Source organism: Mustela lutreola, chromosome 17, assembly GCF_030435805.1.
Source record: "Mustela lutreola isolate mMusLut2 chromosome 17, mMusLut2.pri, whole genome shotgun sequence".
NCBI lineage: Eukaryota > Metazoa > Chordata > Mammalia > Carnivora > Mustelidae > Mustela > Mustela lutreola.
In genome coordinates, this window is record NC_081306.1 from 8,781,402 (window position 1) to 8,805,417 (window position 24,016).

Below are 24,016 nucleotides of genomic sequence, written 5' to 3' on the forward strand. Positions count from 1 at the left end.
ATTTTCAACAGAAGTGCCAAGATCACTTCAACGGGGAAAGAAGAGTCTGTTTAACGAGCGTTGCTGGGTGCCAGCACAGCCACATGGAAAAGGATGGAGTTGGACCCTTCCCTTAGGCCATATACAAAAATCAACTCAAAATGGGTCAAAGACTTAAAGGAAACAACTTGAATCAAGCAACTCTTAGAAAAAAAAAAAATAAATAAATCTCCACGATCTCAGATTGGGCCATGGTTTCCTAGATATGATACCAAGGGCAGAAGCAACAAATGAAAAAATACATGTACGTTATCAAAATTGAAAACTCTAGTGCTTTAAGACACCAAGAAATGAAAAGACAGCCCACAAAACTGCAGAGTATGTGTCTAAAAAGAAACGTGACTAGAATATACAAGGAACTCTTGCAGTTCAACAATAAAATGATAATCCAGTTTAAAAAGGCAAAGGATCTGAATAGGCATTTCTCCAAAAAAAGATACACAAATGGCCAATAAGCACATGAAAAGATGCTCAACATCATTAGGCATCAGGGAAACATAAATCGAACCACAACGGGATACCACTTCACACCCCCTAGGATGGCTAGAATCCAACAGACAGATAATAAAGAGTGTTGGCAAGGATGTGCAAAAACTGGAACTCTCATCCATTGCTGGTGGGAATGTAAAATGGTTTAACCCCTCTGAATACAGTCTGGCAGTTCCTCAAACAGTTGAATCTAGGGTTACCATATGACCCGGCAATTCCACTCTTACGTCTATACCCAAAAGAAATGAAATTGCGTGTTCGCACAAAACCAGTGCATGAAATGTTCATGGTAGCCCCCTAATGGAAATGAGTCAAATGTCCATCAACCGACGAAGAGGTCAATGAGATGTGATATATCCATACCATGGAATGTTACTGTTATGTTATGAGCTGAATGGTGATCTCCCCTCAAGTGACTGTATTGGAAATAAGACCTTTAAGGAGGTGATCAAAGTTAATGAGGTCATAAGGGTGGAGCCCTAATCTCATAAAACTGGTACCAGTCCTAAGGAGAGGAAGAGATACAGAGCTCTCCCTCCACTGTGCGAGGTAGCAGCTGGGAGGCAGCAGCCGCAAGCCTGTAGAAGAGCTCTCACCAGACCCTGCCCGCGTCGCCCTTGGCACCCTGATCTCCAACTGCCCCCCTCCAGTGCCGTGGGAAAATGTCTGTTGTTCAAGCCGCCTAGTCTGCGGTATGTTGTTAAGGCAGCCTAAGCTAACTAATACAAGCCATAAAAAGAAATGAAGTATAGATAAATGCTACGACATGGATGGTTCTTGAAAACATTGTGCTGAGTGAAATAAACCAGTCATGAGGGCAACTCTGCAGAGACAGGAAGTAGATTAGCAGTTGTCTGGGGCTGGGAGGAAGGGGGCTCTTGGCAGTCATGGCTAAGGGTTTCTTGTGACGTGACGAAAAGATGCTAAAATTGATCGCAGTCATGGTTGCAAATTCTGTAAAAATACTAAAAGCCACTGTCTTGTACACTTTGAGTTGTATGACATATGAATTATATCTCAATAAAGCTGTTTTTAAGAAAGAAACAGGACCTCTCAATAGTGGTCATCTCTGGGGCGCCTGGGTGGCTCAGTGGGTTAAAGCTTCTGCCTTCGGCTCGGGTCATGATCCCAGGCTGCTGGGATCGAGCCCCGCATTGGGCTCTCTGCTTGGCGGGGAGCCTGCTTCCCCCTCCCTCTCTCTCCCACTGAGCCACCCAGGCACCCCTCCATTGCTTTTATAGTAGGCAAACACACACACCTGAAACTAAACGTTCACAAATGAACACCCCTTACTATAAGCAATGCATACTAACATTTTCTAGATCTACTTTTATTTTTTAAAGATTTTATGATTTATTTTACTGAGAGATAGAGAGCACAAAGAGGGGGAAGGGCAGAGGGAGAAGGGGAGAGAATCCCAGGCAGACTCCACGCTGAGCTCAGAGCCCCACCACGGGGCTGGATCTCAGGTCCTGAGCCAAAATCAAGAATCAGACACTCAACTGACCGAGCCACCCAGAGCCCCTACCCTTTTATTTTTTAAATGCTGTGGCAACCCACTAATTGATTTCACCATCCACAGTGGGCAAATAGCTCTAATAAGCTTCAAAAGTTGTATGGTTTACAGTAGTCACTGATCATTACTGGGCACCTAACATGAATGAGGCATTAGGGTAAGCATGTTTCACCCACTGTCTCATACAGGTCCCTTTGGGATCCAGTGAGGGAAGTACTTTTATTATTTCCATCGTACAGATGAAGAAACTAAACCACAGAGAGGTTCAGTAACTTGCTCAAGGTCACAGAGCCAGTGAGAATCTGCAGCTAAGTGTGAGCTCAAGTCTTTTCATTCAAATGACCTCTCAGCTGGACTTTTAGAGGGGTGTTAATTTCATTTCACAGTTAGAAGATGGGAGATCAGAAAGGTTAAGTGCCTTGCTCAAAGACACACAGCTAGGAAGCTTCCAAGCAGGGTTTGAAGGTACGTCTTGGGACTCCAAGGCCTGGATTTTTTTTTTTTTTTTTTTTTTTTTTTTTTTTTTTTTTTTGCCATCATTAGCGAGCTGCTCTCTCTGGACAGCTTCAAACGTCACTTTGAAACCTCTTAAGAGACTAGTCTCTAGAAGCCACGAAAAGCAAATGAGGGTAACTCCGACGCACATGGCAACGGGAGGATATTACGTAAGACTCAGCTTCTGCTACCTCCCTCCTACTTGGATGGGACAAAATAAGGCACTTTTTTTTTTTTTTAAATTTTATTTATTTATTTGTCATAGAGAGAGAAGCGAGAGCAAACACAGGCAGACAGAGTGGCAGGCAGAGGCAGAGGGAGAAGCAGGCTCCCCGCCAAGCAAGGAGCCCGATGTGGGACTCGATCCCAGGACGCCGGGATCATGACCTGAGCCGAAGGCAGCCGCTTAACCAACTGAGCCACCCAGGCGTCCCCAAAATAAGGCACTTTTAAAAAAAGTTTTTCTAGGGGCACCTGAGTGGTTCTGTTGGTTAGGTGGCTGTCTGTTCAGCTCAATTCATGGTCCCAGGGGCTTGGGATGCGAGACCCACAGTCCCCGCATGGCATGGGTCTCCCTGCTCAGCGGGGAGCCTACTTCTTCCTCTCCCTCTGCCCTCCCCCCACCCCCCGGCCTTCCTCCCTGCCCCCCTGTGCTTTCTGGCTCTCTCCATCAAATAAATAAATAACATCTTTTTTAAAAAGTTTTTTTTATATGCCAAAGGATTCGTAACAGCATTGGTGGGTAGCTTTTTCTGATCTCTTGATGCTTTTTGTAGTTTCACCATGAGAATGTATTACTTCGATAAGGGGACAGTTTTTAAATTAGTTTAAAAGGAATCAGCTTGCCCTTCTTAACATCTAGCTTCCATAGCTCTTTACCTTGAAAATTTTCCATGTCCTGGACTAATGAGAGTTGGATCTGGAAATTGGCAAGACACTTTAGCTACTCAGATCCTAAATTTAGATCCTAAGGGCGAATACCATGTGTCAACTGGGCTGGACTGGTGCTCAGAGGGAGAAGGCGGGACAGTTACGCGGGTGGGACCACTGCCCTTTAAACTAGGCTAACAGGCATAGAGGGACATGTGCTTCTTGTCCTCAGCGACTTAATCAGAGGTTGGATCCTGATGGACTTTGTATGAAACCAAACACCAACAGATTTCTCCTGAGCATTTGAACCCCATAAATAACATCTGTGCATTGCAGCATAACGAAGTGGGGAAGAGGAAGGACTCTGGAATCTGCCAGAGTCCAAGAAGTGCCTGGCTTTGCTACTTCTTTGCTGTGGGGCCCTCGGTACATTGCTCAACCTCTTTGTGCCTCAGTTTCTTCATCTATAAAACGGAGACCACAGTAGTACCTGCTTCACAGGGCTGCTGTGAGGACAGAGTCCCTATTAAGGAAACACTTCGAAAAGTGTTTACCTCATAGTAAGCGCACAGTGGATATGAACAATCTGTGTTATCATTTTAGAAGACATAAATAATCAAAAAAGGAAAATAATCACCTGTATTTCTATTTTAGGGGGGGGAAAAAAACCCAGGCAGAAATCAATCAACCCATCAATCTCCAGCATTACTACTACTTAGAAATAATCACCATACTGGGGTGCCTGGCTGGCTCAGTCGGAAAACCATGTGACTCTTGATTTCAGGGTTGTGCATTTGAACCCCATGTTGGGTGTAGAGATTACTAGAACAAACAGAAAAATGTAAAAAATTATCACTATTAACATTTTAGGGTTATATTCTAGTAGACTTTTCTCTTTGTCCCTTTATATATTATGTGTAAGCCTATGTCTTCCCTTTGTCTGCGTGTGGTTGCTTGCTTGCTTGGAAACAGTTCCATTTACTTGTCCTTGGGAGAGCTTACCAAGCTAGATAATTTTGGAAAGGGATTATGAGACACAGATTCATTCATTAATCAACAAATATTTCTTGAGCATCTACCATGTGCTGGACACCGTTCTAGGTGCTAGGGATAGAGCAGTGAACAAAACAGGAAGGAAAAATAGAAAGTCCCTGCTATTAGCAAATTTATATTGTATGGTTACACAGGCAATAAACAAAGTAAATCTTAAAAATCTTGGGTGACTCAAAAGAATTAAACACTTGGAAAAATTATAAGTTATGTGTATCATGTAGTCAAAGACAATTTGTAAAGGAACTAGTACAGTTAACTCCAACGTATATGCAGCTCCATGTAACACACACAGGAAATATGGCGCCCAGCCATCCTGGAGTCCGTTTCCTCTAGATCCTTAGTCACAGCTTGAAGGGCAGCTGTGACTTGTTTCTTTACTCCTGCGAGGCTGCAAAGAAGGGGTGGACCCCACACCAAGGTCTTGATGCCCACCAGCTACAGCATGTTGTAAGACAAGTCTAGAAATGGTCAACTCTTTTTGAATCACTCTGTAGAGGACATGTTGGATGCGGACAAGCAGGGCAGAGAGGTGGGGAAGCAAGAGATGGTCAGGAAGGACTCACTAAGGAGGTGATATTAAGTAGAGGTGACATTAAGAGGTGAAAGAGCATTAGCCATGAGGATATTTGGCACCTGAGCCTTCATTTTTTCCTCTCGGTTCCTTTTTAAAAGATTCATTTTCTGATTTGAGGGGGGGTGGGCAGAGGGAGAGAGAGAATCTCAAGCAGACTCCCCACTGAGTGAGGAGCCCAAGGTGGGTCTTGACCTATGACCCTGAGATCATGACCTGAGCTGAAATCAAGAGTCAGATGCTTAACCCACTGAATCACCCAGGTGTCCCTTTTTCCTCTCAGTTTTTTATGTGGTAAAATATACATAAAATTTACCATCTTAACCATTTTTAGGCATACAATTCAGTGGTAATAAGTGTCTTCATATTGTTTTTTAAAAATATTTTATTTATTTATTTGACAGAGAGAGAGATCACAAGTAGGCAGAGAGGCAGGCAGAGAGAGAGGGAGAAGAAGGCTCTCTGCTTAGCAGAGAGCCTGATGCGGAGCTCAATCCTGAGACCCCGAGATCATGACCTGAGCCGAAGGTAGAGGCTTAACCCACTGAGCCACCCAGGCGCCCCGTGTCTCCATATTGTTGTGCAACCATCACGACCACTCATACCCACAATTGTTCTCTTCCTGCAAAAACTGAAACCCTGTGCCTATTAGACACGAACTCCCCATTCTCCCCTTTGCTCAGCCCCTGGCAACCACTGTTCTACTTTCCGTCTCTAGAATTTGACTACTCTACCTCCTATAAGTGGAGTCATATGGTCTTTGTCTTTTTGTGACTGGCTTATTTCACTCAGCGCAATGCTGTCAAGATTCATCCATGTTATAGCAGGTGTCAGAACTTCCTTCCCTTTCAAAGCGGAATGCTATTTCACTGTATATATAGACCACATTTTCCTTATCCATTCGTTTACAGATAGACACTTAGGGTGCTTCCATCTTTTGGCTGTTGTGAAGAAAGCTGCTATGAATTCGGTGCACAAATATCCCTTCAAGACTCTGGTTTCAGTTCTTCTGGGTACATCACCAGAAGTGGAATTGCTGAATCATACAGTGATTCCTTTTTAAGTTTTTTTCAGGAACGACTTTGGCTATTTTACCATTTTACATTCCTACTAACAATGCATAAGGATCCAATTCTCCATATCCTCACAAACACATATTATCTTTTGGGGGATTTTTTGATAGTATCCATCCGATTGGGTACGAGGTGGTCTGGGCCTTCATTTTAATTCTTTTTGTAGCACTTTTATTGAAATATGAATCACATACCACACAATTCACCCATTTAAAGCACACAACTCAATGGTTTTCAGTAGAGTCACAGAAGTGTGTAATCACCACCACAATCAATTTTACTATTCCTCAGCCCAAAACGAAACCCCATACCCTTTTGTGATTCCCCTCCATTCCCCCAGCCCTTTGCAGCCACTGATCTACTTTCTGTCTCTGTGGATTTGCCTGTCCTGGATATTTCATATAAATGAAATCACATAATATGTGGTCTTTTTGATGTCTGATTCTTTGCACTTTGCATAATGTTTTCCAGGTTCCAGCCATGGTGGAGCAGGCATCCCTTCTTCATTTCTTCTCATAGTGTGGCCTTCGTTTCTGTGTTGAATGCCTTTCGAGCTTTTGGAAAGCATGAATTCCAGACTTTTCCCTCAGCCTACCAGTCCACGGACCGACTGAAAGGAAGCATGTGAGAACAGTAAAGGCAGTACGATGTTGTGGAAACTTCTAGATTTCCTCAGCTGTGTGACCAAAGCTGAGTGACTTAACCTCTGAGATACTCTCCTCCCCTGAAAAACAGGGGTAATAGTAGTTTGTACTAGTTGAATTTATGGTGAAGATTAGAAAATAATATCTGTAAGGTGTCTAGCCCATGGGAGGCATCCAATAAATTGAGTTTTCGTGAGGACCACAGATCTTGGCAGACCAGCAAGGTCTGGCAGCTAAGGATATAGGCAACATGTCTCCTGCAGGTCAAGATGCCACACAGCAGGAGCGCGTTCCCATTGTCCTCCCTTTGTTAGCTTCACCTTTCATTCAGAGTCACCCCGAGTGTGACAGACCCAAATAGGGTGGTAAGAAAGGACCTCAGTCTACAACATAGGCTTCCCACTCCTCCAGTGTATGACCAAACCAAAATCTCCTTTAAACACCCCTGTGCTTTCCCTGCAAACTCTCCTAAATTGTTGGGCACAGCAAAGATGGCGCTGGCCTGCCTTCTCTTCCGGCTAGAAAAGGCGCCACCGTGGCAGTATTGGCGCCAACGTGGCGGTTTCGGTTCCGCATATCTCTGATATTTCCTCCTCTCGCCCAACACACCCTACCCAGTTACTGACTACGTAACCAAACCCCATAGGCTCTCTTCCCGCTGACCTCATTTCTCATCCCCTACCCAATATAAGCTGCAACCCCGCTCAATAAAGTGAGATCCTGCTTCGACAGCTCCCCCAACAGCTAATGCGCCTGGACTCGCGACACTCGCCATCCCGCTCAGCCCCAAGGGGAGCTACCGGCTGGCCCGGACGCTCTCCTCGCGCCTGTCGGCCCGCAAAACCTACCGGAGTCCAACACTAAATGGCCAAATACCCAATCCATCCTTTTGTCTTCCCCCTTCAACATCTAAACCCCCCCAGTTATGCTCTGGCCCTCAACCATCCTGCCCTACTCTCCCCCCAGCAAATGCCCAGAATGTTCACCATCTTACTGTTCTTGCCTCCAGTCTTGAGACCAAACTCCCAAGGCCAATGATCACCACCAAGACAACAGCAAGTTTTCCAAGGTTTGCATCTGCTCAGCAATAGACCGCTTGCCCAGGGGGCAGGAGACTCTACAGCAAACACCTATTAGGTTTCTTGTTTATAGAGATTTCCTAGTTTACTCCTTCCATTTTTCAAAGGAGAAAGCAAAGTCCATCAACCAGGTAAATTGCAGAGGGGGGCCAGGAACTCAGATCTCCTGAATTGGGGACCTATGCTGGGACCTTGCAACTAATCCACAGTATTAGGATTTTGCTGATGTGGTTACAACACATTCTCTACTAAGAATAAACCCGTGTCATCATTTTCTCGGGCCCCTAGCCTGACACATCTTACAAATTTCCCCCCAGGGGATGCTGATCTGCTGCCAGGATAGAGAGCCACTGCTACAGGTAAATTACCTGGAATAAAAATTTTATATATACTTCTTGACGGTTTAAAAAATATTACCAAAACCAGCAACCAGTTATTGTCCCTTCCCTCTGTGCCAGGGGTCTGTTTAACAGCATACAATGGTATTTAATCTTATTTGATCCTCACAGGAGGCCTCTACAATAGGCCCTAATTGTCCCCATTATAACAGACGAGCAAACGTGGGCCTTGAGAGGATGAGCAACTGGCCCATGACCTCACTGATAGTAAGGGGCAGGACCCCGGTTCTGTCAGATCCCAAAGCCAATAGTCTTTTTCAAGAAGAAAACAACATTTTATTTACGTATTCATGAGAGAGAGAGAGAGAGAGGCAGAGCCAGAGGGAGAAGCAGATGGGACTCCATCCCAGGACTCTGGGATCACGACCTGAACCAAAGGCAGATGCTTAACTTACTGAGCCACTCAGGCACCCCAAAGCCAATATTCTCTTTTTAAAAATTAACATATAATGTATTATTTGTTTCAGGGGTAACAGGTCTGTGATTGGTCAGTCCTACACAATGTACAGTGCTCACCACAACACGTGCCCTTCCCAAAGCCCGTCAGCTAGCCACCCCATCCCTCTCACCCCCTCCACTCCAGCAACCCTCGGTTTGTTTCCCGAGATTAAGAGTTTCTTATGGTTTGTCTCCCTCTCTGGTTTCATCTTGTTTCAATTTGTCCTCTCTTCCCTGTGATCCTCTACCTTGTTTCTCAAATTCCACATATCAGTGAGATCAGATGATAATTGTCTTTTTCTGATTGACATATTTTAATTAGCGTAATACCTTCTAGTTCCATCCACATCATTGCAAATAGCAAGATTTCATTTTTGATGGCTGCATGATATTCCATTATATGTATATATACCATATCTTCTTTGATCATTTGTCTGTTAATGGACATCTAGGCTTTTACCATAGTTTGGCCATTGTGGACATTGCTGCTATAAACACTGGGGTGAAGGTACCCCTTCCCAAGGCCAATATTCTTTTTTTTTTTTTTTTTTAAATTTATTTATTTGACAGAGAGAGATCACAGTAGGAGAGAGGAAGGGAAGAGAGAGGAAGGGAAGCAGGCCCCCCGCTGGGCAGAGAGCCCGATGTGGGACTCGATCTCAGGACCCTGAGATCATGACCTGAGCTGAAGGCAGCGGCTTAACCCACTGAGCCACCCAGGCGCCCCCCAAGGCCAATATTCTTAATAGCAACATATATTAGCCATATAGAGCGAATCACTTATTGATCATTTCTTGTTATGAGCCAGGCACTATTCCAGTTCATTTAATCCTCCCAAACCCTATAGGGTTGTTCCTCATATCTATCAGTATTTCCACTTTATTGCCATGCAAACTGAGTCAGAGAGAGATTAAGCAACCTGCACAGGGTTACAGTCCTTAGTAAGTGGGAAACTTAATCCAATCTGGTTTCAAGAGACTTCCAGAAGTTGGTAGGTTTATCTAGATCTTACCAAGGCATTCTGCATCTATGGAACTGCAAAGAAGAATACTGGATAATCCGATGAAGGAACAAAGCTATGGAAGTTGGAGGAATCCATTTACATATACTTAAATTTGGGATCTTGAACTTGCGGGCGGACCATTTAAAAAAAGGAAATCATCTATTACTTTACTTTTTTAATTTCAGCAGAATAGTAGGGGATCTTTGAGCATTTCTTTCTTTCTTTTTTTAAAAATTTATTTATTTATTTATTTATTTATTTATTTATTTGGCAGACAGAGATCACAAGTAGGCAGGCAGGCAGGCAGAGAGAGAGGAGGAAGCAGGCTCCCCGCTGAGCAGAGAGCCTCACGCAGGGGTCAAGGCTGGGATCATGACCTGAGCCAAGGGCAGAGGCTTTAACCCACTGAGTCACCCAGGTGCCACGACTTTAAGCATTTCAATAGAAGGCATGTCCTAGCTGTACAGACTTTTACAAATTTTTAATGAAAAAATATATATGAAAATTGATGTCATCCAAACATATCCAGCTGCTGGTGAGTCTTAAAAATAGAACCGATGAACGTAATATCACGGCATGGAGTCACTAGTTTTTTTTAATCAAAGTTTTATTTCTTTTGCAGGTTCAAATGCAGAAGGAGCTAAGGTTTGAGGAGATTTAAGAGGAAAAATTAAGATGAAAGTGACACCTTAGTGTTATTGATATATTTCTTCTTAAAGAGCCATGGTATCAAAAAAATAAGTAAATAAAGAGCCGTGGTATTACCAAAGTGATGACTCCATTTCAAATTATTCCCGAGGCATAATTATTCTCATGTTACAAGTAGGGAAAATGAAACACAAAGATTACATCACCCATCAAAAGTTCCAAAGTGGGTTGGTGGCCTTAAGGGCAAATTGATGCAACAGTTTTGAATGACAATGCGGCGATCACAGTCTAAACTTAATATATGCATGTCCTTTGAACCAGGAATTTCATTCTTATGACTATATCCTATAAAAATACTTCTACAAGAAAGCAAGAATAAATCTACAAAAATGTCCACGGAAGCATTGTTCATAATACAAGCTAAATATCTATTTATAGGGACTGGCTTTAAAAAAAGTATGGTACAGGTTTATCATTTTTATGGACCCACAAAAAAAATAATGAGACAGATCTATATATATTGGCATGTGTGATATTATGACTTATATTAAGAAATATGTATTTGTCTTCGTCTGCATTTCTGGCATAGAGCTCCTAAAAACTCTTGGAATTTCCCAAGTGAGGAGGAAGACCAGAAGGTGTCTTTTGTTATGTTAATAAGTGGCTTTCAGACCCACCCAAGGATGGCTGGTGGCCCGGAAAACCAACTATGTTATTAAAAAGTTTAGGAACTTTTAGTCCCATTCCCCTGACCTTTCGGAAAGGGAAAAATGCTGGAGGTTGAATCAATCACCAGTGGCCAATGATTTCATCAAATGTGCCTATCCAAAGAAGTAGCCACACAAACCCGTAGGACAGGGTTCAGAGACTTCCAGATGGGGATGCCACAATAATTCCAGGTACTACCAGCCAAGCCCCAAACTCTGTGAGGACAGAAGCTCCTTTGTTGGGGACCTCCCTCTCTCTTTTATCTCTCCATCTGGCTGCTGTTTCATTTCCCTTAATACATCCTCTGTAATAAATCAGTAATCTAGAGAGTAAACTAGTTTCCTGAGTTCTGAGAGCTGCCCCAGCAAATTAATTGAACCCAACGAATAGGGAAACTCCAAGCTGTGCTGGTCAGTCAGAAGCACAGGTAAAACCTGGGCTTGGGACTGTCTGAAGTGGGGGTGGTGGTGGTCCTACATGACAGAGCCCTTAACCTGTGGGGTCTGATGCTTTCTCTGGGTCAATACATGTCAGAATTGAGTTGAATTCTCCAACTCAGCTGGTGTCGGAGAATCGCTTCCTAGTGGTATAGAAACCACCCTCCCCCAACACATTGGAGTTGGTATTAGAACTTTTGGCATGAAAAGTTTCCTTCCAAGTGAAGGAAAAAAAAACATGTTGCGGTACAGGGTATATAATACGGTTCCATATGTGTAGATAGAGGAAGAAACCCGAAGGGTAGACCCACTCAATAATAACTGTTTCTGGAAAATAAGTGACTGGTTATTTTAACATGTATCATTGTTATGGGATAGATTATATTTGTTAGTCACAACAGGCTACAGCCAATGCCAGAATCCCCCTCCTGAGCCACAAGCTAGTGTTCTCTGCACCCCGCTAGGCTATTCTCTCTGGTAGTGGAACCCTTCCTGTTCCTCATCGATAGCTGGGCAGGGTATTTGGAAGGAAGGACAAAGAACATCTTCATCCTTATCCACTTAGCCCTGGCTTCCTGCTCTAATGGAAATGTCTCCCAGAAACATGTTCATAGATCCTGCAGCCTTTGGACTAGGGACTCAGCCTCCCCCATCTCCAAACCTCCCCTATCCAGTGAGGAGTACGTGGAAACTTAAAGTGCTTAGTACAGTGTCTGGCACATGCTATGTGCCCAATAAACTACAGCTACTTCTTAGTTTCAGACATCCTTCTCTGCTCTAAGAATGAAGTTCCAGGGGTATCCTAACGTCATACCCATGTGGTATGGCCAAGATGAGATACTTACTTTGAGACTATCCTTAAAACTTAATCTTAACAGTTAAGATTTGTCACTGCAATCTAAACTTAAAATACTATATTTAAAGTCAGAAAAAGAAATTTCTCTGGTTTCTACCTGACCCTCACCTTAGGCTTTGTCTTTTCCCAGTGTCCTCTTAGTAAAGGAAAAAAAATCTCAGTTCCAGGAATAAATGTGCTTCCAAGAAAGTTTTTCTCTTGAAGACACAATCAAACAATACAATGATCCTATTTTCTTCATTGTTGTGGCTTCTAGGAAGCTCAGAGCCGTATTTCTACTTATAATAGGAACATTTTCGAGGTTATTATTCACGTTGTATAATGTGTTAGGGAAGGGCCCAGTTGTTTCCTGAACAACTAGCTTGTCTTTTTTTCTTACAGTCACTGTGAATTATGTAACAGATCCTATTTCCCTCTTTGTTTTATCTCTATAAAATCTTTAGCAAGTATAGGGCTTGGAGTAAGTATTTTGCTTACTGCATTTTGTGGCTTAACTTTTTCTTGACTTTTAATTGTTCCCCAACCCAATTACCACATTTATCTAAAAATGTTATATTATACAAATTTTTGTAAGATACTGGGAGGCACTCTTGGAATGAGGTCGGGAATAAACAGGTAAGCAAACAAAAGTAAATAATCGATTCCCTTTGACAGGTCAACCTCCTCCATTCCTTTCTTTAAAATATCAACAAGAAGTGATAAAGTCATTTAAAAAGTATTTACATTTACATAAAGAATACACACACAGAAAAATTTAACCTGATGTTGTAGGAACAATTTCTATGGCTTCTTTCTTCCTCCTCATACTGGATTTCCAAATAAAATATGGCCATTCAATTACAAGGCACATTTGAAAACAATTACTAAGTATACGAAGCTAAAAATGCGCTATTAATTGAGAAGGGATTTTTGACAATATCTCAAAAATGACTTAGGCATCTTGTTTGGAATTATATTGGCTGCAATTCTTGTCACACATTTTAAAATAATTCCAGCAACTGTCCCGATGGATAGAGACTCGAGGATAACCTCACACCATTTCTATCCTAGAAGAAAATCCTGTTTGGGAGGGCCTCTGACTCAGTGTAACGTGAGACGAGCTATATATGACCACGACTCTACCCTGACAGCTGACTCTGTTCTCCCTCAGACCTCCTGTCTGCACCAAGGTTGCTCCAAGAAATGAACTTGGCAAAATTTATTCATACTATAAATACCAGAACACAATACAGATAAAATGGCATCCACTCAAAAAAATATATTACGTTTGTTTGTTGGATCTGTACACAGATTAGTTTGTGGTTTTTTTTTTTATGAAGTTGAAAAACCTTTTTATTTGCAATTATTCCATTTTTTTCCTTACTGCAAGTCTAAAGGAGAACTAGCATGTGTTTAACATTAATTGCTTTGTCAGAGGGCTTCAGGGTCTAATTACAGTGTCACTTTGGCTAGGGGGGCGGATTATTCTCTAAACTTTCACATTACCCAAATTCACAAGGTTTAAAACAGGAAGTAACTTGGTAGTGCCCCAGTGTAAGAAAATGATTCAGCTCAGCGACACTTGAAGGGAAAAATTTCCTTCGGTGGGCATGTTATACCCTGTTCCTAGCAACTCAGCCCCTACTTAGGGGCTCCAGGCAACAGAAACAGCAAGAACCCAAGGCCTAGGTCATAAGAAATAGGACAAGCGCGTGTCATGTTCGGTAGGATTCCTGAGAGGTTTGGGTCTGACAGCAGAACCCAAGGGAGCATTTTCTCTCTCCGTGTCTCTCCCCAGTATGTCAGAACACTGGACAGGAAAAGGAAACACCTGGGCCCTCCTCTGGCTGTGTGACCTTGGGCAAGTCCCTCGACCTCCTTGGGCCTCTACTAATTCATCTGTAAAATGAAGCCCACAGTTGCACTCACCATGTGCATGAAGACTGCATGCCCTGTACCAGGCCCTGTGCTAGGCTGGGGTGGGGGGCAACACGCTGAAGAAGACAAGCACAGTCCCCTCATGGAACCCCATGGAACTTAGAATTTAGTGGAGGAAAGCAACAAGGTTGTTTAAAAGCACACAGATATTTTAATAATACTGATCACGACAATAACCAGCATTTGTTGGAACAATGTGCCAGGACTTGTTCTAAAGATCATCTCTTAAACCTTTAACAATCACCATAGGAGGCAGGTTCTATCATTAGCTCAGTTTTTACATGGGACAACTGAGACTTAATGAAGTTGAGTACATCAGGGGTAAGTACATCATTTCAAAACCCACTCCTTTCCCCACTGCACTGTACCGACTTCCTGCTTAGCTGACTACAGCTCTGGGGACAGTGTTTAGAACGGGCTTTTTCACCTGAAGGCCATTTCACAGTCTTACTGTAAATGGGAAATTTGTCTATGAGTTCCCACTGGGGCATCTCCTGGAGCCCACCTTGTTTGGAAAGGACCGCTCCTTCTGGAGCCCTGCAAAGCCTGCCAGGGTCCGAGCAGCAGGTGGCCGAGATGCGAAGGCTCTCGTTCCACAGTTGCCCCACAGGCTGGACGACAGACACACATCACAGCCCGGCTGCTCTTCCCGCTCCACAGCAAGCCAAATCAATCTGTCAACCGACAGCAAATCAGCTCAGAAGAATCAGAAACCACAGAAATAAATAGGCACGCTGCACTTTCCCTGACCTTTAAACTGATTACAGCCTTGATCGTCTTCCAATTTTGAAGTGAAATGAAACAGCAGTTGTGCGTGGCAGAGAGGCGCATACGAGCCTGCCAGTCACAGCTCAAGGGTTAGCAAGGGTTAATCCGTTAAGGAGGCTTTAACACCGCCAGTGTGATGAATTCTTACTTGGAGGTCCACCCCCCCAACTCCTGCCCCTTCCCGGCATAGTCTGCAGGCAGGCTCACCTAAACCTCAGGACTGGACTGTTCTGCTCATCTATTTACTCACTCACTTGCTCATTCAGCCAATATTTATTCGGTACTCAGTTTGTGCGGGGCACTGTCCGAGGACAGGTCTTTGTCCTCAGGAAGCTTATACTTTAATAAGGAAAACACATAACTGCCAAGTAAACAAATAACAGATGGGCTTCTCTTGCCCGGGGCTCAGGGCGTGCAGGCTTAGAGGATTCCACATTTCATTTATTTACTTTTTTTTTTTTTTAATGAATTGCTCTATTTTATTTTGTTATTTTACCTTATTTTAATTTGGGAGGCCTCCACATTTTAAAGAGAGCACAAAACAAGTGCAGAGCTGGTGCCTCCTTAGGGTATCAACCCCGGCTGACCAGTAGAACCCGGAAAATTAACGTTAACAGATGCCTGAGGCTCATCCCAAAACCATCAGGTCAGAAGCTGTGGCAGTGAGGAACTGGTAATTTTTGAATTACAATTTTGAAATAATTTTGAATTTACAGAAAAGTTGCAAAAATCATCCACACAATCCCCAGGTTCACCAGTAGTTTGCCCTGTGCCTTATTTACGTTACTGGTTTCTCTCTGTGTGTGCACATGTACACATGTGTGTTACACATTCTTTTTTTCTGAATTATTAGAGGTTAAGTTACATATCATACTTGATATGTGTACATCAACATGTCTGACAGCAATGGTGTATACGTCATTGATCCCTAAAGCCTTCAGCATGTATCTTAAGAATGAGGTGGTTTCTTTTCTTTTTCTTTAAAGATTTTGTTTTTGGGGCGCCTGCGTGGCTCAGTTGATTAAGCGTCTACCTTCGGCTCAGGTCATGATCTCAGGGTCCTGGGATGGAGCTCCACATTGGGCTCCCTGTTCAGCGGGGAGCCTGCTTCTCCCTCTGCCTGTGCAATTCCCCCTGCTTGTGCCCTCTCTGTCCCTCTCTCTCAAATAAACAAATAAATAAATGAAATATTTTTTAAAATGAGGAAATTTGATAGTGCTATGTAGTCATTTATATAAAGCCTCTATTCAAAGTTTGCTGATTGTCTCAATAATGTCTTTCTTAGAATTTTTTTCCCCATCCAGGATCCAGTCTAAGATCCTATGTTGTGTTTAGCTGTCACGTCCCCTTGGTTCTCCTTTAATCTTGGTCTTTCTTGACACCGGCATTTTTTTTAAGAGTCCAAATCAGAGGGATGCCTGGGTGGCTCAGTTGGTTGGACGACTGCCTTCAGCTCAGGTCATGATCCCGGAATCGCAGGATCGAATCCCACATCGGGCTCCCAGCTCCATGGGGAGTCTGCTTCTCCCTCTGACCTTCTCGCTCATGCTCTCTCTCACTGTCTCTCTCTCTCAAATAAATAAATAAATCTTTAAAAAAAAAAAAAAAAAAAAAGAGTCCAAATCAGTTATTCCGGTGCATGTCCTTCAACTTGGGTTTGTCCAATGATTCCCCATGATTCAATTCAAGTTACGTGTTTTGACAGGAGTAGTAGATAAGCATATGTGATGAGTGTCCGTCTTATACATCACACCAGAAGGTACGTTACGTCAGCTTGTTCCAATACTGGCGACACTAATTTTGAACACTGGGTCTGCCAGGTTGCTCTAATGCAAAGTTAATATTTTTCCTTTTGTTTAATGACTACTTTGTAGAGGGATATTTCAAGACTCTAAATATCATATTCCTCATCAAAGTTTCACTCAATGGTGTTAGCAAGTACTGATTTTTTAAAAAAAAATTTTATTTATTTATTTGACAGAGATTACAAGTAGGCAGAGAGGCAGGCAGAGAGAGAGGGAAGCAGGCTTCCTGCTGAGCAGAGAGCATGATGCAGGGCTCGATCCCAGGACCCTGAGATCATGACCTGAGCCGAAGGCAGAGGCCTTAACCCACTGAACCACCCAGGCGCCCCTCTCCTCTCTTAGACTAAAATGGGTGCTTCCTCAAACCTAAGCCCTAAAGCAAGGGAGGGAAAATCCAAGAGAACAACTCAAAAAGATTGGGGGGTGTCTCATTATTTGGTTAAATATCTGCTTTAAAGGTAGACTTACATCTAGATCATTCCTCTATGTCTATCTGAGGAGGTTTGATGTGATCTGGGTAGACACACTGGGGCAGAGAGAAGGAGACCATGGAGAAGTCTGCACGTCCACCATTGGTTTCCTGTGTGTCAGGTGGACAGTGAGAGGTAACCTGAACTATTTTCCTAATGCTCTGACCAAGAGGGCTGGCCACTGGGTAAGGAGACCCCAACAGCAAAAGACTCGGAGTAGACTGGTAGAGGTGGAACCCGAAGTGGTGGTGGAAGAGGCAGAGACAGAACCAGATCCCCACAGAGGTGTTCTGCCGCCTACTGTTTCACCTCCAGGAAGAATCATATGAGATACAGGAGTCGGAGAGTCAGCGTGGAGATGCCTGCCCACAGGACAGGAGCGGTAGCCTTAGCCAGAGAAGCAGCAGCGGCCACGGGAGGACGACAAGAGACAGTGAAGAGAGGGATGACCCTGTATCTCCCTCCTTTCTGCCCACCCCACCGCAGCAGAAAGGGGTCCAGGAGAGGCAAGGACAGAAGTGTGCAAGACCTAACACTTCTTTCCCCCACTCCCATCCCCATGGATGGAGGGCAGATGAGGTTGGGCAAGCATCAAACTGGATCTGAGATTGAAATTTTAAACTAGACTGGGCTTTCTGAAATTAGAACATACTGAAAAAACATGGAATCCCCCCCCCTCCAATATGCCATTGAAGGGTTTGGGAAGAGAGGTTTGAAAAAATAGGGTTGAAGATGGTTTCTGGGGAGAAGAGGAAGACTTTGTTTAGACACTGTCATGCTGAGGTTGTTCATAGACTGGCTCCTGGTCCCGGGGGAAGGTCCCTTGAGGAGGTAATGCCCAGGCCTAGAAGATGAGAAGCAGCTGGGGATGCGTGATTTGACAGAAAGAAAATAGAAAGCACAGACCCCCAAGGTGGTGTGGGGGGGTGGGCACTGGCATATGACAAGAACAGAAAAGTCTGGAAGGGCTGTAGCCTAGTGATGGGGGACAGGTACAGGGAAGCATGGGGAGGTGACAGGGCTCCAAGCATGGATGGCCTATAGCCTGCTGAGGTGAGAAGGTTTATTTTTCATAAATTCTAAAGTACTATGAATTATTTAAAAGATTCCAACAATGCACCTCTTCCTCCCTTGTCCAAATCCTAAAGGTGACCATCATCAATGTATCCTTCCAGGCCGTTCAGATACCTCCATGTTTCCACGTATATACTTTTTTTTTTCTTCAAGATTTTATTTGACAGAGAGAGACAGCGAGAGAGCAGGAGTGGAAGGAGAGGGGGAAGCAGGCTCCCCACTGAGGGATCCCCCCAAGGAGCCCAATGCGGGGCTCGATCCCAGGACCCTGAGATCAGGATCTGAGCTGAAGGCAGACGCTCAACAACTGAGCCATCCAAGTGCCCCTACACATATATACTTGTAATATGGATAAAAACCGATGGTTCTGTGATTCTTTTCCACTTGATAATATATCATGAATCTCCTTCCATGTTGTTGCTTGAATAAATGATGCTAAATCCATACACACAACCGTTAAACTTCACGATGCTACTCTCTGGTCGTTGGCCATAATGATGTTCTGAGTACGTCCGGTGACAAGGTAGATCATGGGACAGAAGGTAACAATGTAAAATCCAGTCTTTAATAAAATATGTACGGATATCTATTTGTACCTGTTTGCACCGGAAAAAGTACAGCAGGATATACACCAAAACAGTAACAGTGGTGGGATTTCTGTTTTTTCCCCTTTTTTTTGGCTGTTGGTTTTCTAATTTTCCTATCATAAATGTGTAGTAACTTAAAATTTTATAATAAAGAATGTGGAAAGCAAATAGGACAAAATGGTGACATCTGCATATGACGGGAGACGAGTGCTTGTTATTCTTTGTATTTCTGTGTGTGTCTGTACATGGACGCGTGCACGTTTCGTTTCTCACAAAGAGAGGACAAGCATGATGCATCATTTCAGTTCAGACACACAATCAACAACTTAAAAAAGATAACCACCCATGACACTGATGGACACTGTGCTTCCAAAATGAGGGGTTACCCTTGATGACTTACAGCTTAAGCAAAACGACTTGGAGACACAAGATGACACTGAGTTTGTCCCTGAGTGAGGAGAATGGCCCTGTAAATTATGTCACATCGCCTCTGTCATTCCAGAGCAGAATCCTAATCTGCAGTCACTCCCCCAACCCACACACAAAGTGAGTTCCCTGCAGAGACAGGGACCTGACAAGGACTCAGAGGGCTTCCTTTTCCAGCCTGGGCTACGAACTCAGTCTTCTCCTCAGCCTGCCACTTCTCCGCCATCTTGACTCCTCCCCCTCCAATCTTTCGACTCCGTCTTTTCCTAAACAAACTAAAGACTGTGACTCAAACAACTGACCTTTCTGTTCTTGTTTGGCCCAGAAAATCTTGACTCGCTGGCGAATGTGCTTGTCTTCGCGCAGTTTCTTCTGCCACTGACGCAACTCTTGAATCTCAGGATCGCACCGAACCTGGAAAATGCCCACAAAGCTTTGGTTCCTTTTCAAAAATACATCTATACATTAGCTTGTTAACTCTGCATAGAAAATCATTTACAAACTAATTGGATATACTCTGGATTCCAAGTGAATCAGTGTTCTGTTTACCTGAACTCCTACAGGTTATGTAATATTTGAGTGTAAATGAGGTTGTATGAGGATTTGCTATAATAGTGGTAGGTTGAAAACATTCTAGACCTGTGCTGTCTAATAGAAATATGATGGGGCCACATGTGAAATTTTAAATTTCCTAGCAGTTTCATTTTAAAAAAGTAAAAACGAGCTGGTGAGATTATTTTTTAAAATATTTTATTTATTTATTTGACAGACAGAGATTACAAATAGGCAGAGAGGCAGGTAGAGAGAGAAAGGGAAGCAGGCTCTGTGCAGCAGAGAGTCCGATGTGGGGCTCGATCCCAGGACCCTGAGACCATGACTTGAGCCGAAGGCAGAGGCTTAAACCCACTGAGCCACCCAGGCACCCCAGTGAGATTATTTTTAAGAATATATTTTATTTAACCTCAAAGGTCCAAAATATTATTTTGACATGTAAGCAATACAAAAATTATTTATGAGATAATTTACTCTCTGTTTTCCATACTAAGTCCTCAACATCTACTGTATTTTACAGTTACAGCACACCTCAGTTTGGGCTAGACACATTTCAAGTGCTCAATGATCGCATATAACTGGTGGCTACTGTATTGGTTCTAGAAGAATCACAGACAATGTATTAATCACTGTTCTGTTTAACACCAACTGAGCACCTACTGCATACTGGGCTTTGTGCTAGACATTGTCAATAAAGAGACTATTGATGATAATTTGAATTAAGTTTTATTTTATTCTTTCATAGCTCATACTTATGTGCACTTAGGTTCCAGGCATTGTTTCAGTGTTTTACAAATTTTACCATCAAAACACCCAATAAGACAAGAATGATTATGCCCATTTTACAGATGAAGAAACTCAGTTTAGGCAGCTTGCCGAGCTGCAGAGCTAGGAAATGGTGTTGAGGTTGAAATATAGGCAGACTGTTTCAGCTGCCCTTGAGGGGCTGAGAATCTAGTAGGAAACACAGAGTATTCAGGAATAAGATCAACAAGGATACTGATGAGTAGAAGGGAATGCAGAGGAGGAACTGAACTCAGCCTGGAGTGGTCAGCAAACACTTCATGGAGGAGATGATCCCTGGGCTGAGTTTTGAAGCATAAACTAGAGTTAGCCATGGAGGAAAGGTGGGTAGAGTGTAACGGTGGTCCATTTCTGCTTATTGTGATCATGTCATAAAGCCAGGTCCCTGCCTCCTGATGTTTCAGACCAGCACTGGATCTTAAGACTTCCTGCTCTGATCACTGGGATCCAAGCTTCTTGGATTCGTTTTTGAAAAACGCTGTTGTCCTCTAGAAGGGTCCTTCCATGGCTTTTTATTACTAGGAAACTTGTGGGGGGCAATGTTGGGTTTGGGGTGATCGCAATCCCTTTCCCTTCTAGAAAGTGCCTGGGTTCTTTATGTGAATTGATACCAGGCACCAGAGCTCTTCTCATTAAGAGGCATTTGGAGAGATGACCTTATCAGATTCAAGAAAAATAAATTCCTTCCTATTACTTCCTCTCCCAGGGCATGGGGTGCCTTGGTTGTCTTAAGAAAACTACTCAAGTGGCACCTGGGTGGTTCAGTGGGTTGATCCTCTGCCTTTGGCTCAGGTCCTGATCTCAGGGTCCTGGGATCAAGCCCTGCATTAGGCTCTCTGCTCAGCGAGGAGCTTGCTTCCCCACCCCCTCTCTGTCTGCATCTCTGCCTACTTGCTATCTCTCTCTATTAAATAAGTAAATAAAATCTTAAAAAAATAAAAACTACTCAAGTGATTTTTTTTCCAAAATAAAAAAGATGGACTGTAGTTTCCTGCTGAACTTATAAATGACAACTACACTTGTTTAACAAAAAAGAAAATATACAATTTATCTATAAATATATATTTTTAAAATCACACATACAAAGGACCATATATGTATATATTGTGTGCATATATATAGTATATGTATATATATAATTTGTATATTGTGTGTTTATACATATCAAGTACTTTGTTTATAAAGTATATAACATATACCAGTATAATGTTATGCAAATTTCAGAGAGTAAAATGCCCCTCTATTAATGTCATAGAACACAAGGTAATCCCCTAAATCTTTTAAATTACAATGCAATGTTTTTACTGTTTTAGAAAGTCTTGTGTTCAAAATATTAGACACCTTCAACATCTCTGTTTGAGCAAGCCCAAAGCCTCTTGGGCAGCAAAAAAGGAATTATCCACATCTTTCCTACCAGCTTCAATTTATCTGGGTCCAAGTACACAGAAATCCCCACATTTCTGCACTGTGACAACTGATACCCTTAATGATAATAAATGTGAAGGATCTTCTGAATCACTAAAGAAAAGTTAACACTAATTATAATCAAGCAAATTGACTATATTTTCTTACAGTCAAATTCTTTCTGCATAACTGATGTATTCTTCTATTTTTTTTTAAAGATTTTATTTATTTGACAAAGAGAGAGAGACAGCAAGAGTGGGAACACAAGCAGCGGGAATGGGAGAGGGAGAAACAGGCTTCTCGCTGAGCAGGGAGCCCGATGCAGGGCTCCATCCCAGGACCCTGGGATCATGACCTGAACCAAAAGCAGACATTAAATGACTAATCCCCCCATGCCTCCCTATAGCATAACTTTTTTAAAAAGATTTTTTAGTTTCCACCAACATACAATGTACTACCAGCCCCAGGGACACAGGTCTGCGAATCGTCAGGCCCACACACCCCACAGCACTCACCACAACCCCCCCCCAACAACATCCACAACCCCACCCTCCACACCCCCAACCCCCGCAACCCCCAGCCTGCCCTGTGAGACCAAGAGTCTCCCATAGCCCCTCATCCCATACTGCCTCACCCCTTCCCTCCCTACCCATACCCCCCACATTGCCCCCAAATCCCCCATATCAGGGAGATCATATAATTGTCCTTCTCTGATTGAGTTATTTCGCTCAGCATGATACCCTCTGGTTCCATTCATGTCGTTGCAAATGGCAAGATTTCATTTCGTTTGATGGCTGCATAGTATTCCAAGGTATATATATATATATATACCACATCTTTATCCATTCATCTAGTGATGGACATCTAGGTTCTTTCCATAGTTTGGCTATTGTGGACATTGCTGCTATAAACATTTGGGTGCATGTGCCCCTTCGGATCCCTACATTTGTATCTTTAGGGTAAATACCCAGTAGTGTAATTGCTAGGTTATAGGGCAGCTCTGTTTTCAACTTTTTGAGGAACATCCATGCTGTTTTCCAGAGTGGCTGCCCCAGCTTGCATTCCCACCAACAGTGTAGGAGGGTTCCCCTTTCTCTGCATCCTCGCCAGCATCTGTCGTTTCCTGCCTGGTTAATTTTATCCATTCTGACTGGTATGAGGTGGTATCTCACTATAGTTTTGATTTTATTTCCCTGATGCCAAGTGACGTTGAGCACTTTTTCAAGTGTCTGTTGGCCATCTGGACGTCTTCTTTGCAGAAATGTCTGTTATGTCCTCTGCCAATTTCTTGATTGGATTATTTGTTCTTTGGGTGTTGAGTTTGATAAGTTGTTTATAGATTTTGGATACTAGCCCTTTATCAGATATATCATTTGCAAATATCTTCTCCCATTCTGTCAGTTGTCTTTTGGTTTTGTTGACTGTTTCCTTTGCTATCCAAAAGTATTTGATCTTGATGAAGTCCCAATAGTTCATTTTTGCCCTTGCTTGACTTGCCTTTGGTGATGTTTCTAGAAAGAAGTTGTTGTGGCTGAGGTCAAAGAGGTTATTGCCTGTGTTCCCCTCAAGGATTTTGATGGATTTTAACAATATTTGTTCTTCCAATCCAAGAGCATTGAGGTCCTTCATCCATTTTGAGTCTATTTTTGTGTGTGGTGTAAGGAAATTGTCCAGTTTCATTTTACTACACGTGGCTGTCCAATTTTCCCAACATCATTTGTTGAAGAGACTGTCTTTTTTCCATTGGACATTCTTTCCAGCTTTGTCGAAGATTAGTTGACCATAGAGTTGTGGGTCTATTTCTGGGCTCTCTATTCTGTCCCATTGATCTGTGTGTCATCTGTTTTTGTGCCGGTACCATACTGTCTTGATGACAGCTTTGTAATAGAGCT

General features: G+C 43.0%; 1 protein-coding gene across 1 annotated transcript in view; it reads right to left on the reverse strand.

The window, feature by feature from the left end:
- IQCK (IQ motif containing K) overlaps positions 1–24,016 on the reverse strand; it is a 101,947-nt gene that overhangs the window by 14,899 nt on the left and 63,032 nt on the right. The window contains exon 5 of the mRNA XM_059154311.1: positions 19,667–19,778. Coding sequence (XP_059010294.1) covers positions 19,667–19,778 — 112 coding nt within the window. The remainder of the gene's footprint in view (positions 1–19,666; positions 19,779–24,016) is intronic.